At 55.9% G+C, this 13,506-nt stretch overlaps 1 protein-coding gene across 2 annotated transcripts; it reads left to right on the top strand.

Moving 5' to 3' along the window:
* Nucleotides 1–6,407: 6,407 nt before the first annotated feature.
* Nucleotides 6,408–12,745, top strand: PDZK1IP1 (PDZK1 interacting protein 1). Of its 2 annotated transcripts, XM_021683883.1 has the most exons (4): nucleotides 6,408–6,987; nucleotides 9,802–9,910; nucleotides 11,598–11,693; nucleotides 12,320–12,745. In XM_021683883.1, the coding sequence occupies exons 1-4, from the start codon at nucleotides 6,921–6,923 to the stop codon at nucleotides 12,390–12,392; spliced, it is 345 nt and encodes a 114-aa protein (XP_021539558.1). In that variant the 5' UTR covers nucleotides 6,408–6,920; the 3' UTR covers nucleotides 12,393–12,745. The 2 variants fall into 2 exon arrangements, with proteins under 2 accessions (XP_021539558.1, XP_044769960.1); XM_044914025.1 differs by lacking the exon at nucleotides 6,408–6,987 and having other exon boundaries at nucleotides 9,028–9,910.
* Nucleotides 12,746–13,506: the final 761 nt, after the last annotated feature.

The following is a 13,506-nucleotide window of genomic DNA, read 5'->3' as shown; positions in this document are numbered from 1 at the left end:
AGCACCCCATTCTCCAGATCCTGTCGTCTTTCCCATCCTGCCCTATGACCTCTTTTGTCGATTTATTTGTTTCCTGGATAACGCCTTTAGAATGCATGCCCGGTGAGAAGTCAGCTCTTGATTTTGTTTTGTTCATTCCTGTATGCCAGGCATCTCGAAGAGGGCTTGGTCCACAGGAGACATTCAGTAAATTTTGGTTGAATGAATCAACAAATGAATGAATGAACTTTAGACTTAATATTACCTTTTCTTGATTTCCTACAGTGGAGGGCATCCCCATTTATATCCTCTTGGCACTCTTCCAACTCCTTTAACATATTTGGTACAAATAGATTACAGTTGACCCTTGAACAACATGGGGGTTAGGGACACTGACCCCCCCCCCACCCCCGCACAGCCAAAAATCCACATATAACTTTTCATTCCCCCCAAACTTAACTACTAATAGCCTACTGACCAGAAGCCTTACCGATAACATGAACAGTTGATACACAGCTTTTGTATATGTGTTATATACTGTATTCATATAATAACATAAGCTAGAGAAAAGAAAATATTAAGAAAATCATAAATCATAAAGAAAATACATTTACAGTGCTCTACTGTATTTACTGAAAAAAAGTCCATGTATAAGAGGACCCAAGCCGATCAAGCCCATGTTGCTCAAGGGTCAACTGTAATTAGATACTTGTATAATGTAAGCCCTATCTTAGTCACTACTGTATTTCCAGCCCCATGGTAGACACTGCATATGTTGAGTGAATGAATGAAAGCAAGCCAGAATGCTATTTGGGAAACTGACCAACACATAGAGCCCTGGGCTACACATAGGGATGCCTAGGGGTTAGCCCTAACTCTCCTACTAACTTACTGTGTGGCCTTCAGTTAATGACTGTCCCTTTCTGAGTCACAGCTGCCCCAGATGAAAAATGAGGAACAAGATCACACCATTCAAGGTGAGCGTTTAGGCCAGGGGAGACTGTGATACTAGATACTAGCACCCCCAGTGTGGTTCCACCTCTGGGGCCTGCAGCCGTGGGCTGGGGGGCTGGGCTGCGCTGGAACCACCGGGCAAGGTTTGGGCCTTGGGACCTCTGCTGGCAGGCTGGGCTCTTGGCACAGGGTCAGCCCTTTAGTTTCTTGGCTGAGTGAGGAGGCAGCAGGAGGAGGTGATTGATCTTCCCCAACTGGGGGGTCCTGGTCATAAATCTCACTGGCCCAGTGGGGTCTCCTAGGACCCAGGAGTCACAGACAGTACATTCCTTGGCTTGGCTGCCTCAGGGCTGGTGCTTTTGGCCCCTTTCAGCTCCCAGGCATGGGGCCCTCTACGGGGGCGAGCACCCATTCAATCTGACCGTGGCCCCCAGCTCTGAGCCCTAGGAAGCCGCTGTCCAGAGAGTGCCTGTCTTTCTCCAGATCTGACCTTGAGATCACATGGCCTTGCTTTGAGCAGACCTCCCCCCGGGCTCCTGGTGAGTCAGGGCTTCTTCACCTGCTTTGTGCTGTGGAACCCGTGGGTGGACACCCCTCTCAGAGTAATGTTTTTAAATGTGTACAATCAAAGGAAACCAATTATATTGAAATGTAGTTATTAAAATATTAAAAATGTAAGTTTCCAATATGGTAACTTATGTATATTTTTATAATGTATTAAATGCTAAGATCTAGGGGCAGTAGAGTCCCAGGAACTGCTGTACTTCCACAGTGATGGCATAAGGGATGTTTCCAGATGTCTGCACCAATGGTGTATGATGATGTGGAAATAACGCAGAGGGACTGTGGTTTGTTGTCTTCGTTCTTTTTTTTTTTTTAATTTTTTTCATTTTTAAGTAAGCTCTACACCCAACATGGGGCTCAAACTCACAACCCCGAGATCAAGAGTCACACCAACTGAGCCAGCCAGGTGACTCTGTTGCCTTTATTCTTAATGAAAGAAAATGGTCAATTTCAGGGCACCTGGGTGGCTTAGTTGGTTAAGCGTCTGCCTTCAGCTCAGGTTGTGATCCCAGGGTCCTGGGATGAAGCCCGGCATCAGGCTCCCTGCTTAGGGGGGAGTCTGCTTCTCCCTCCCCCCCCCCCCCCCCCACCTTGTGCTGTCTTTTTCTGTGTCAAATAAATAAAATCTTAAAGAAAGAAAAAAAGAAAGAAAGAAAACGGTCAATTTCAGCTCAAGGTTAGTGAAATGCAGATGTATTGTTTTCCCTGTGCAAGTTCATGAACCCCTGAGTTCTGCCCATGGGCCCTTGTGAAGGGAGTGCTAAGTGAAGGGGAGCCAGGTAAGAGAAGTACTGAGTCTGAGAGGAGAGAGTCTTACCATAGTCCTAAGCAGCCCACCGCCTCAGAACCTGATTAAAATGTAAATATCCATCATAGTGTGTTAACAGAGTCACAGAATCACAGGCTTCCAGAAGTGGAAGGGCCAGAACCCCTTTTGCAGATGCTCCCATTGGGTGACTTGGCTCTTGGCCTCTGCTTGCACATCTCTAGGGATGGAGAGCTCACTCTCATTCCAGGCTGGATAGCTCCAACTTCTCTGAGCAACGTGAACAGGGATGAATCAGACCCAGGCTCTGCCCTCACAGCCTGTAAGTAGAGAAAGGGACGCAACTACAGCTAAAATGCTTTATTCAATAATCATTCCCTGAACTCCAGGGAATGGCTCTGCCGGGCCAGAGGTAGGCACTGGATCTACTGAGACTTACTTTCATAAAGTGTTTGTTGGGTGTGTGCTCAGGTACTGGGCCCAGTACTAGAGTACTGGGGGTGACATGGACATGATGCCTTCTCTCTGGGGAGACAGACATTAAACGAGTAAGCACACAAGTCAATATGTAATTGCATTTGTGATCATGGCTGTGAAGAAATGAGCAGGGGAGACTCAGAAGAGCGACTTCAGATGGGGGAGAAAGGAGGTCAAGGAAAGCCCCTTGGAGAAAAGTGACATTTAGGATAAGACGTGGAGGATGGGTTGAAGTCTGCCAGGCAAATAGGAGGGGAAGATTAGTGGCCCTGATGTGGGAAAGAGCTTGGCTACTCTTAGGAAGAGAGAGGGGGCACTGGGGCCAGATGAGGCTGGAGAGGGGCGTAAGGGCAGCTTGTGGGGTCTTCAAGCCCATGCTAAGAAGTTTGCATATTATCTTAAGAGCTGTTGGAAGCCCTTAAAGGGTTTCAGCAGGATCTGCTTGAATAAATAAAACAAGGTATCCCGGAGCTCTCAGGCTTGCCACAAAGACATTCATGAGATTGAAATACTATGAGAATGAGTGAAAAAAAGCTTTTGTTTCTGTGCTCTAAACACCCTTCTCCAATGTTGTCTCCCTGCTTGTCCTCTCTCTGCCTGGATGTCTTTCTGGAGCTGTCTTTTCTGCTTGGTCCAGCGATTCAGCTAACTTTTTTCCCTTGCATCGCCTCCTCTAGGACGCCTTCCTTAACAATTTAGTCGTCTGGACTTCTCTACAGCACAGCCCTGAGCATGCCATGGGCACTGTTCCCAGCATGGCTGACTGTTTACATGTCAGTGTCCACCCTCTCTTCCTCCAAACCACCCATGGAAGGGGGCGGAAGTGGGGGGCTGGAGGGAGGGGAAGTTGCAGAATCTTCAGCGCCCAACCGGCCCCCTCCCGTCCCTCTCCAACCTGGCTGGAATCGGGGCTGGACTCTGCCACCTGCTGGCAACAGCTGTAATGGCAGGCAGGTGGGGGTTGGGAGAAAGGCCCCCCCTGGAAAGTCTAGGCCCACTTTGGCTTTTCTGAAAGGTCATCAATCACGCAAGGTCTAGCTAGATGGAGGACCTGTCCAAGGGAGCCTGATGATTTGGGGTGGCAGAGCTGGGCTGGGACCAGGAGGGAGGAACTGAGTGTTGGTGGAGCAGCAGCTCAGAGATGAGGACACAGAGTCCAGCCCTGTGGAGCTCCTGAGGCTTGAGTCTAGATCTTGGCCCACACCAGAGCAGCAGGGGGCCTAATTTGTTACCATGGGGACCCAGGGCCGTGTCCATACAGCTGGGGAGGTGACCGCCCCCCTCAGCTGGATGAGGACGCCCAGAGAGCAGGGACCAGCTTCAAAGCCAAGTGTCCACCCACACCCCCCTTTTCCGGAACAATTTGTTTTGCTCTAAAGCTTGGGACTTTGACCTGGGAGGTGTGTTTTCCTCCTGTTGATCACCTGATGTCCTTCCTGCTCATCCCCCTCCCCTACTACCCCAAAACATGGCCCCCGGTGTCCTTGTCCTTCCCTGTATTCTTTAGGGAAGGGGGGATGCTTGGGGAAGGGAGTCAGGACCTGATACCAGGGACTGATGGGAGAGGCTGGGCTACTTTGTGGGGGGTCACAACAGTGACACGCCCAGCTCAAATTGGATCTCTCCTTCCTGGGTTTCTGGGACATCTCACTCTTCTGAGGTTTCTTCCTCCTCCTCTAACTTGCTCCTTTTCCTTTTTAAAGACCCTTATCACTGGGGTTGTGTCCAGGTCCCTCACTTCTCTCCTTTCTCCTGCTCTCTTCTTGCCACACACACACACACACACACACACACACACCACACACAGGTACACACACACACACACCACCACCACATACATGTACACACACCACCACACACATCACATGCATGCACACACCACACACATGTACACACACCACACACATGTACACACGCCACCACATGGATGTACACACCACCACACACGTACACACCACACGCATGTACACACCACCACACGCATGTACACACCACACACATGTACACACACTACCACCACACACATGCACACACGTACGCACACCACAACACACATGTACACACACCACCACACACATGTACACACACCACACACACCATAGACCCCCCCCCAGGGAGACCATACATTCCTGTTGCCTCAGTTACCAATGCTGTGCCACGCAGGTCTCCCAGATCTAGCTCTCTATTCCAGACCCAAGATCCTGCTGCCTTCCTAACGTTTCCTTCTGGAGGGTCCACAGGCACCACAAGCATAATACATCCGAGCCGCCCGTAGCTCATCATCTCCCCTACCCCTTCTGGAAACTTGCTCCAGTCCCTTCTGAGGCACCAGACCTCACCCTCAGCAACTCCCTGTCCGTCCAGCCACTCCCCGCCAGTCACTGCATCCAGAAGCTGTGTCCTGGCCACTCCATCCCCTAACTAGGGCTCAGATGCACAGCCACAGCCCTGTGCCACCAAGGCGCTGGGTGTGGGGTTGCTGCGGCAACCCCCCATGATCTCCCTTTCCAGCCCTTGCCCTCCCCTCTCACACTCCACCCTAGGGCCAGAGGTGTTTTCTCAAATGCAGATATGCCCACGTGACTGCCCTGCTTAAAACTCTCCAAGAAGGCATCTTGATGTTTATTAAATTCAACTCTATTCCTTGCATTCTGATCGGTGATTCCCTGGCTGTTCATTAACACGAATGGTGCCTACTCTAGCCAAACTTTGTGCCAGAAAATTCTGAGGACACCAAGTTGGGGATTAGGGCGGAAGAATAGGACATACATATATGTATCATTCAAGTCCGAGCCAAGTTCCCCTAGATCACCAGAGGCACCCCATCTTTGGACGACAGCAGGCACGCTGCCCTCGAATGTGCACACACAGGAAGCAGGGATGAGGCGTGACACCTGACCGCTGCCACTGGCCAGACCATCCTGCAATAGAAAGGGTGGCCCACAAGGTCCTGTGAACAGCAGCTGGGTGGCTTCTGGGCAGGGTGGCTGTGGAGGGACTTCCAGCGTATGCCCTGACTTCTGGGGACCCTCCATCTTGGAGACTTTGCCCCAGGATGCTGGGTCCTTCTTTCTTGGTGTCTGCAGAATCAGACTCTCAACATCTCTGGCTTCCTGTACTCCTGGAGAGGGGTGAGGCAAGGAGACCCAGCGTGACCCTTGGCCCCGGGCCTCAACAGGTACTTGGGTCATTCTTAGTTCCTGAGCTGGAGGACCAGATGGACTCCATGTGATCCTGGGGTTTGAGGGCCCAAGGGTTCAGGGCCCCAGATTAGAACCTTCCACTTGGGGATGTTTTTGCCTCCATAGCAGGGCTGTGTTCACCCACTTGTCTCCCTGTGATGGTGGAGGTTGATCAGAAGGTATGTATAATGGCCTCTGACCAAGACTGGATCTTGTCCTGGGGAGCTTCCACCCAGCTTCCAGAAGCCCCATCTGGAGCCGAGAGGAAAGCTGAACAGGACCAGGGCAGCTGGGCGGGGTAGGGAAGGCTGTGGATGGAGCCCCTCAGGCCCTCTGTCATGATCCCCACGGGAGAGGGTAGATTATAGAGCTACCGAGCTAAGCCAGGGATGGAGGGACAGAAGCCCCATGGTCTGGCCTGGCTGAGGAGGGACAGGTGAGGGGAAGAACAGGAAATGGGCTGGGCCGTGGGGGAGGGTCAGCTTGGACCTTTCCCTAGCCTCTGGGGTTTTCCCCAAGCTCCTGGCAGACAGGGGATTTCTTAATCCCACGGTCAGCCTTCCGAGACACCCCGCCCACAGGAGCAATAATGTGTCACTCCTCTCCTGAGAGCCCAGCCCCGCTGCCAGGAAGGGGGAGAGCTGACACAAAAACTGGGGAGGCTGGGGCTTGGAGGTGAGGCACCAACTCTCCTCACATCTCCCCAGTCCGTAGACCTGCTTTCTTGTCCAGCCTTTGAAAGACGACCTCGAATGCCTGCTCGAGTGGGCAGGGCATCGACCTGGGAGGCCAGGCCTGGAAGCTCATTACCATGGGAGGGAGGGCAGTTTCTCTCCACCTCCCTTCCTTCCTCCCTTGCCTTTTTCCTTACTAGCTCCTCTCCTCCAGGGCCAGACTGAGCCCAGGCGGATCTCAGGCAGACACTGACAGACCCCACAGCAGCCCCAGGAGCCCAGATACCAGCAGCCAGGGAGAAGGCCTAGAAGCTGCCTGCAGCCATGTCGGCCCTCATCCTGCTCCTTGTGGTCCTGTTCACCGCAGTGCCACCTACCAGGTGTCAACAAGGTAGTCCAGGGCTGGGGGCTGTGGTGAGGGGGGCTGGGCTGGGTGCTGGTAACCCAGGGGTGGATGGGGTGGTCATCTGGCCTCCCTCACCACCCTGGACACCTACAATTGGGACGAAGCAGCAGGGACTGGGCTCGCTGGAGGAACCTCCAAGGGCAGAGACCTCTGAGCAAGGCTTCTGTCTGGGACTTGTTTTCTAGGAGTGAGGAATGTGGGCAGCAGGGGAAATGTAGAGACTTGGACTGGAGACCTAGAGTAGTGAGGCCCAAGCTCTAGGAGCAGGAATTGCCCGAGAGACGGTGGGGTCCCAAGGATAGGGGTTCAGGGGCTACAAGGAAGGAGGGAGCGGGCCCAAGGTGCCCCTCATATGGCCGGCTTGTCCCAGGGGAGGGGCTGCGCTATTGGGCTGTGCCCATGTCTCTGGCCTAAGTCCTCATTGTTTCAGCTTCCTGGGCTCCGGTAGGGGACAGTGCCCCAGGGTGGCCCCCTCCACAAATCTGAGCTCTTGTCCCACTCGGCCTCTGTCTTGCTGTGCGGCCAGGAGAAAATCACTGCCCCTTTGTGAGATTCAGTTTTCTCATCCATAAAATGAGGACAATAAAGCCGCCCTGCCAACCTCCCAGGGCTGCTGCCAGGTGAGGGCGTGGGAAAGCTGCACACCAGCGAGGCGCCACACCCCAAGATCCGCCGTCTGCCCTGCAGCCCAAGTCTGGGGGCTCTGCAGGTGGGATTTGGGTCCAGAGGGGACTGGCAGAGATGCTCCCAGGGTACCCCTCCTTTGCAGGGGCCCTGAGCTGGCACGCAGGTCTACTTCACCTCTGCCTCCCAGTCTCTGAAGCCCTCTTGGAAATCGCAGATCAGAGGGGTGGGGTAACTTGTGCGGATCACACAGCAGAGCAAGAAGGGGTGTAGCTGGGTGCACGAGCCCCCGGCTCCGGGGGCCCCCCACAGACCATGTTCGGCCCCTGGCCCCTGACAAAATCCAAAGGCAGTGAAACAAGAAAAGGTTTATTTCAGGGAGGCCATCTCCGGGAAGACAGCGGACTAGCGTCTCCAGGACTGTCTCCAAAGTGCCGAAGATACTTCCAGGTTTATATAAGAAAACTGGGGAGCAAAAGTAGGCGGGTCCATGCAGGTGGGCAGTGAAGGTCAGGTCAATCTTTGTCTTGGGGTCTCGCTGGCTCAGGGCAATCCTTCTTGCCTGAAGGGGGAGTTTGGGTTTCCAGCAGCACAGGCTTTGCCCTCCAAGGCCTTTTGCCCGGGTTAAGAGATAAGCCGGAAAGAACTTCATCAATGTGAAAGTTTGAGATCACCATGGAGGGACTTGCAGTCTTTCAGGGACAGGGCTCAGGTCACCTGTCTCCTGCCCCAGGCTCTGCCCCTTGTGCTCTATGTTTACTTCAGAGCCACATGGACCATGGACGGAGGAGCAGGGACCCAGGTTCCCTGGGTGTCTGGAAGGAGTTGGCTGCAGGGTCTGGAGGAGGCAGGGAGGGGCCTCCCAGGGTTTGAGCCCTAACTCCCCATCCTTGAGTAAACCACGGACCAAGGAAACAATGGGTCTGATCCATTGTTTCTTGGGGAAACAGTGAGTCCAAAGCACTGCTTGTTGGCAGGTAAGGAGCTCAGGGTAACCACACTGATCTGGCCCCAGGCCGGAGTTCCCAGATCCCTCCCCTCTTTCCTGTACGTGGCAGGCTCAGAGAGAGCTCAGAGAAGGGGCAGGGCCTTCACTGCAGCAGGAGAGCTTTAGGGTAGACTCAAGGAAGGACTTTTGAGTGAGAATGAGGCAGAATGAGGTTTTTGATGCCCAGGCTGGGCCCCTCAAAATACAGGATGGCACTAGGGATGCGTGTGTTTTGGCCTGAAAACAAGACCCTCTGGGAGCCTCCTGTTGGCCTCTGTCCCCTCCTGAGACCCGCCTGCTACTGCGTGTCTATTCTCTGCAGGTTTAAGCTCTTTCAGGCTCATGGAGCACAGTGATGCCTGGGGGAGGGGAGAGCCCTTTGGGGCTGCCTGTGGCCAAGAGCAGAGATTTTGGGAAACCTTGAGGGTTGAAGGTGGTGTCAAAGGTCAAGGGTCAAAAGGTAAAGAAGATGATGAATGCCGGGGGCCTCAAGCTGGTCTCTGGCCTAGTCCTGTAGGCACCCAGCTGGAGGAGATAAAAGGGGCTCAGGTTTTGAAGCTTTCTTCTGGTCCCACGACCTGGAGGAGAACTTGCCCTTCTGCCTTGCTTTTCCAAAGGTGTTCTATCCCACCCCTCTCTCCGGCACCCCTCTCTCCAGGCACCCCTAGCAAAAGCAGCCTTGCTTGTCCTATACTCCCACGCCCTACCAGTACCAGAGAAACCTCATTACAAAACAGGATCTTCCAGATGCCAGCCCAGTCTTATCAGCTCTGGCTGTGCCTGCCTTCTGGGAGCTGGAGAGAAGGGGAGACAACCTCGGCTGGCAGGGCCCAGGCCAGCTGTCCAGAGAGCTGCCCTTTGGTCCCTGGGGCCCAGACACTCTGTAGGGGGCCCTGCATGTGACCCACGTGGAGGGTGGGCAGGGGCTCAGGGCTGTCTCTCCTTGGCACCTCATTCCTTTTTTGAATTCCCATTTTCCAACTGTCATCCCTCTCTAAGCTCAGTGAGGGGTTCAGGTGGGTCCTCCTTGCCACGTTGGCTGCCCCAGAATGTGTCCTCTGGTCCCGGCGGCCGGCTGATGGCCTCCGACACAGGCTCTAGCTCCGAGGTTCCTCCCTCCCCGGTTCTGTGCTTGCAGCCCCCACTGCGGCGGAGCCTGCTGCAGCACTCCGCTCCCCTCTTTACAGACCTGGGGAAACTGCAGCCCTGGATGCAGGGCCTAATCGCTGTGGCTGTGTTCCTGGTGCTGGTCGCAATCGCCTTTGCCGTCAACCGCTTCTGGTGCCAGGAAGAGCCGTGAGTGCCACCCGGGGGCGCGGGGTCTGGGCTGGTGCGGGCTGGGCAAGCCCCGGGCCCGAGCTACCGCTCCGGTCGTGGTGAGAAGGGCCTCGGAAGCCCAGCGTCCAGTGCTGTCACTGTGTGGAAGTGACATCGAGGCCGAAGATCTCCGGGACTGGAGCTGAGGCTCTGAGGCTGCCAGACGGGGCTCTGTTGGTCCCCACAGCTCCTGTGCTCGTTCCTGGCAAGCTTCCCTCCCTGAGGTCTCAGTGTCTCTCTCTGTAGCGTCAGGACACTGGCCCCACCTGTGATGGGGGCTGGGAAAACCTCTGGGAAAGAAGATTCCATCTTTCTTCAGGGTCAGGCGCCGTGCCACATGCTGGGGTCCAGGGGGTCTGTGGGACAGACACAGGCCAGGCGCCCCCAGGCTCCCAGGCCAGAAAGCAAGGGGCAGTCACCGTGCCAAGTACGGACTCGACGGTAAAAGGGAGCGCAGAGGGCAGTGCTGGGCCTGCTCGGTCTGGGGGGCCAGGGCCCGTAGTCTGAGAAGGCCTGTGAGTACACGTTTATTCTGGGGGCTGATGAGTGTGGAGGAGCTGGTCTCAGGAGAGAGCAGCACGGGCAAAGCATTGCGGCTGATGGGAGGGGGCAGCGAGGACACCGGGGGTCCTAGGTCGAGGGGACTGGGCTGAAATGCAGTCCACTCTGTGCCCCCCAATCCCGGGGCAGGCCGCACCTGCCTCTAGCTCTCACGAAGGGGGACTGGTGCCTGGGCGCCAGCCGAGGCCCCGCGCGGCCCAGTGAGGGAGCACAAGCGTTCACGGGTGGAGAGAGGCATAGAGAGGACCCGAGAGAGACTGGCGAGGTAAGCAGGACCGAGGCCCAGCAGACCCCAAACACCTGTGCCCCGAACTTCAGGCTTTATCCTTCTTGCAATAGGAATCCAGTGAAAGCTTGTATGCTGGTCTTGGGATGAGAGGCGGCCTGAGCAGAAGGGCTCTGGCGGCCCCGGGCTGCGCGCATGGGGTAGGGGCAGGCAAGAAGGGCAATGAGGGGCGCTGAGCATGAGGTCAGGAGAGAGTCTGGCCTCTGGAGGCAGCAGAGGGGATGGGGAGGGGACACGTCTGAGAGCTGTCTAGGGCGCGGATCCCGAGAAGTTGGTGGAGGGGGTCAGCAGTGAGCAGGAGGAAGGAAGGACAGGGATGAGCGGCTTCCGGGTCGGCGGGGGCAGAGGCCACACTCACTGGGTTTAAACTTGAATAAGAGGCCAGGAGCTTTTTGTCAGAAATGCTTCCTTTTTCAACCGACCCAGGCTGTGCCTTGAGTGGATGTGGACCATGTCTGCACCCGGTGCCGGGGAAAGCCGTGTAGACGTCTGGGGCAGACACCAAATCCCGTTGGGTCTTGAGCTGAGGCCAGAGGAGAACCGCAGAGGGAGGCCGGGCCATGGTCGGGGAGAGGTCTTGGATAAATCTTTTGCAAATCTCAGGCCGGGACCTGAGGCCCCCACCTTGGAGCAGGAAGGGCCAGAATCAGACCACTGACAGGGGCCCGGCTGGAGAGACGGGCTTCTGGCGAGGGCCAGCCTCTGCCCCTGGGCTTGTGAGAACCAGTGCCTAGAACAGCGCCTGACTGGACAAGGGGGAGGAGGCAGAACAAAGAGGGTAGGGACCTGGGGAGCCCTACTGATGAGCCTCGTCCACAGGGAGCCCACGAACATGGTCATGACCGTTGGAAACAAGGCAGACGGAATCCTGGTAGGAACAGACGGAAGGTACTCCTCGATGGCGGCCGGCTTCAGGTGAGGGGCCAGCACAGGGCCAACCACCCTGTGCTCCAGAAGGACCGGGTGCTTCTGAGAGGTGGGGGTGGAAGGAGGGGGGAGGGCAGGGAAAGAGGAGGACTCATGCTGGGAAGGGCTCAGTGAAGAGAGGAGCTGAGGGAGGGATGCGGTGGGGGCTTTGTGAGGACGCAGGGCTCCTGGGGGACCACCAGCTCAGCTGGGGAGAGGGCCCAGTAAGGGGATGGGACTGGTGGGGGGAGCGGCTCGGTCAGCCGACTGGGACTCATACGGAGGGGTGGAGAGGTGCAGTGGGGCAAAGGGACTCAAGGAGGGAAGGGGACTCAATGTGTGGAGAGGGATAAGTGGGGGAGGCAGCTCAGTGGGGAGATGGGCTCCATGAGGGGGTTGTTCGGTGGCGCTCCAGTGGGGGAGGGGCTCAGCATAGGAGAGAGATGGGGCTCAGGGAGGGGAGGGGTGCTGAGAGGCCTCCAGTCACAGGTGCACCTGGAACCAGACATGGGTAGGGGAACTCCCTTCTGGCACTCAAGTATATTCTGGAAGATCCTGCCCTCACAGGTGTAGCATTAGAGCAGGGTGAAGGGGATGGCACGGAGGGGGTGATGACCCCTGTCATCCTCTTTCAGCTCCAGTGAGCACGAGAATGCCTATGAGAATGTCCCCGAGGAGGAGGGCAAGGTCCGGAGCACCCCCATGTGACCCCTACTTGCGTGTGGCCCCCAGCCCTGACCCCAGGTGCTTGTGATGGATACCCGACTCACCACCCAAGCCGCTCCTTCTCTGTGCAGGAACCTACAGTAAGGGGCCGACTCTTCCAACCCCACACTGCCCACCTTCCCTTGAACTGTCACCAGCCAAAGCCAGAGCTGTGTCCAGGTTGGGGCTCAGCTGTGGCCCTAGGGTTTCCTGGCAGGTCTCCCACCCAATTCAATTCAGAAGACCCTTCCGAAGAGGACAGTCAGCTCATCACCTCCCACCCTGCCTCACATCCTCTCCCTCTAACTGTGGAAATGGCTCTCATTTCTGTGAAATAAAGATGTTTTGTATTTCCAGGCCTGATGTTCCCAGGGCTCAGAAACAGCCCCTCAGGCTTACAGCCAGGCCCAGTCTTGCTTTCTGAATCATGACAATCACCTTCCAAAGCTACTGTCATGGTAGCTTTGGAGGATTACCCAGGACACCCTCTCTGGGAGGCCCCATGGGGCCAGGGAGCTCACCCACTCTACCCCTTGTTCCAGGCAGAGGCCCTCCTGCCAGTGCCCCTCCCCTGACCTACCCTTAACAGCTGTGATTCTGGGCCCTTCCTTGTTCAGTCCTGATACCCCTCCCTATCCTCTATGCTGCCTGGCTTTGTAGGTGGTTCACGCAACCCTTACCCAGGCAGCTCTAGCCTGCCTCGGCTGGCCTTTGAGCATAAGAAGTTCTGAGACAGAGCTTGGGCTAGGACTCACGAAGCCCGCCTTTGAGTCCCTGTCCCCTGCAGACTTATTATCTGACTTTGGGAGAGTCACAGTCCTCTCTGAACTCAGCTTCCCCTCTGGGGAGGCTTTGGCCAGTTTCACTGCAAAGCTGGAGTAGAATCACCCTCACCAGTGCCCCTGATTCCTGGTCCTGTGGGGTGGGGGTGGGGGTGGGGCTGGAATCAGGGAACTGGGTCCCAGGGAGAATGAAGCGAGAGCGAGTGGGGAGGAGGCACACTCAGTGGGCGGGGGCTGACCCTGGAGGCCCCCATCCCTGTGACTGTCATTCTTCTGGGGACGGAATCTGGGGTGACAAGCTGAGAAAGACCCAGCCAGGGGCACTCCTAGGTGCA

The sequence above is a fragment of the Neomonachus schauinslandi genome, chromosome 4, assembly GCF_002201575.2.
Source record: "Neomonachus schauinslandi chromosome 4, ASM220157v2, whole genome shotgun sequence".
Taxonomy (NCBI): Eukaryota; Metazoa; Chordata; class Mammalia; order Carnivora; family Phocidae; genus Neomonachus; species Neomonachus schauinslandi.
Note: the sequence above shows the minus strand (reverse complement) of the source record. Positions and strands in the feature narration are given on the sequence as shown.

Excerpts from the sequence above, each read along its gene's own strand:
- PDZK1IP1 (XM_044914025.1), top strand. The coding sequence starts at position 9,693 with ATGGCCTCCGACACAGGCTCTAGCTCCGAGGTTCCTCCCTCCCCGGTT. Across the intron at positions 9,911-11,597 it reads TTCTGGTGCCAGGAAGAGCC|GGAGCCCACGAACATGGTCA; the intron begins GTGAGTGCCACC and ends CCTCGTCCACAG. Across the intron at positions 11,694-12,319 it reads TCGATGGCGGCCGGCTTCAG|CTCCAGTGAGCACGAGAATG; the intron begins GTGAGGGGCCAG and ends ATCCTCTTTCAG.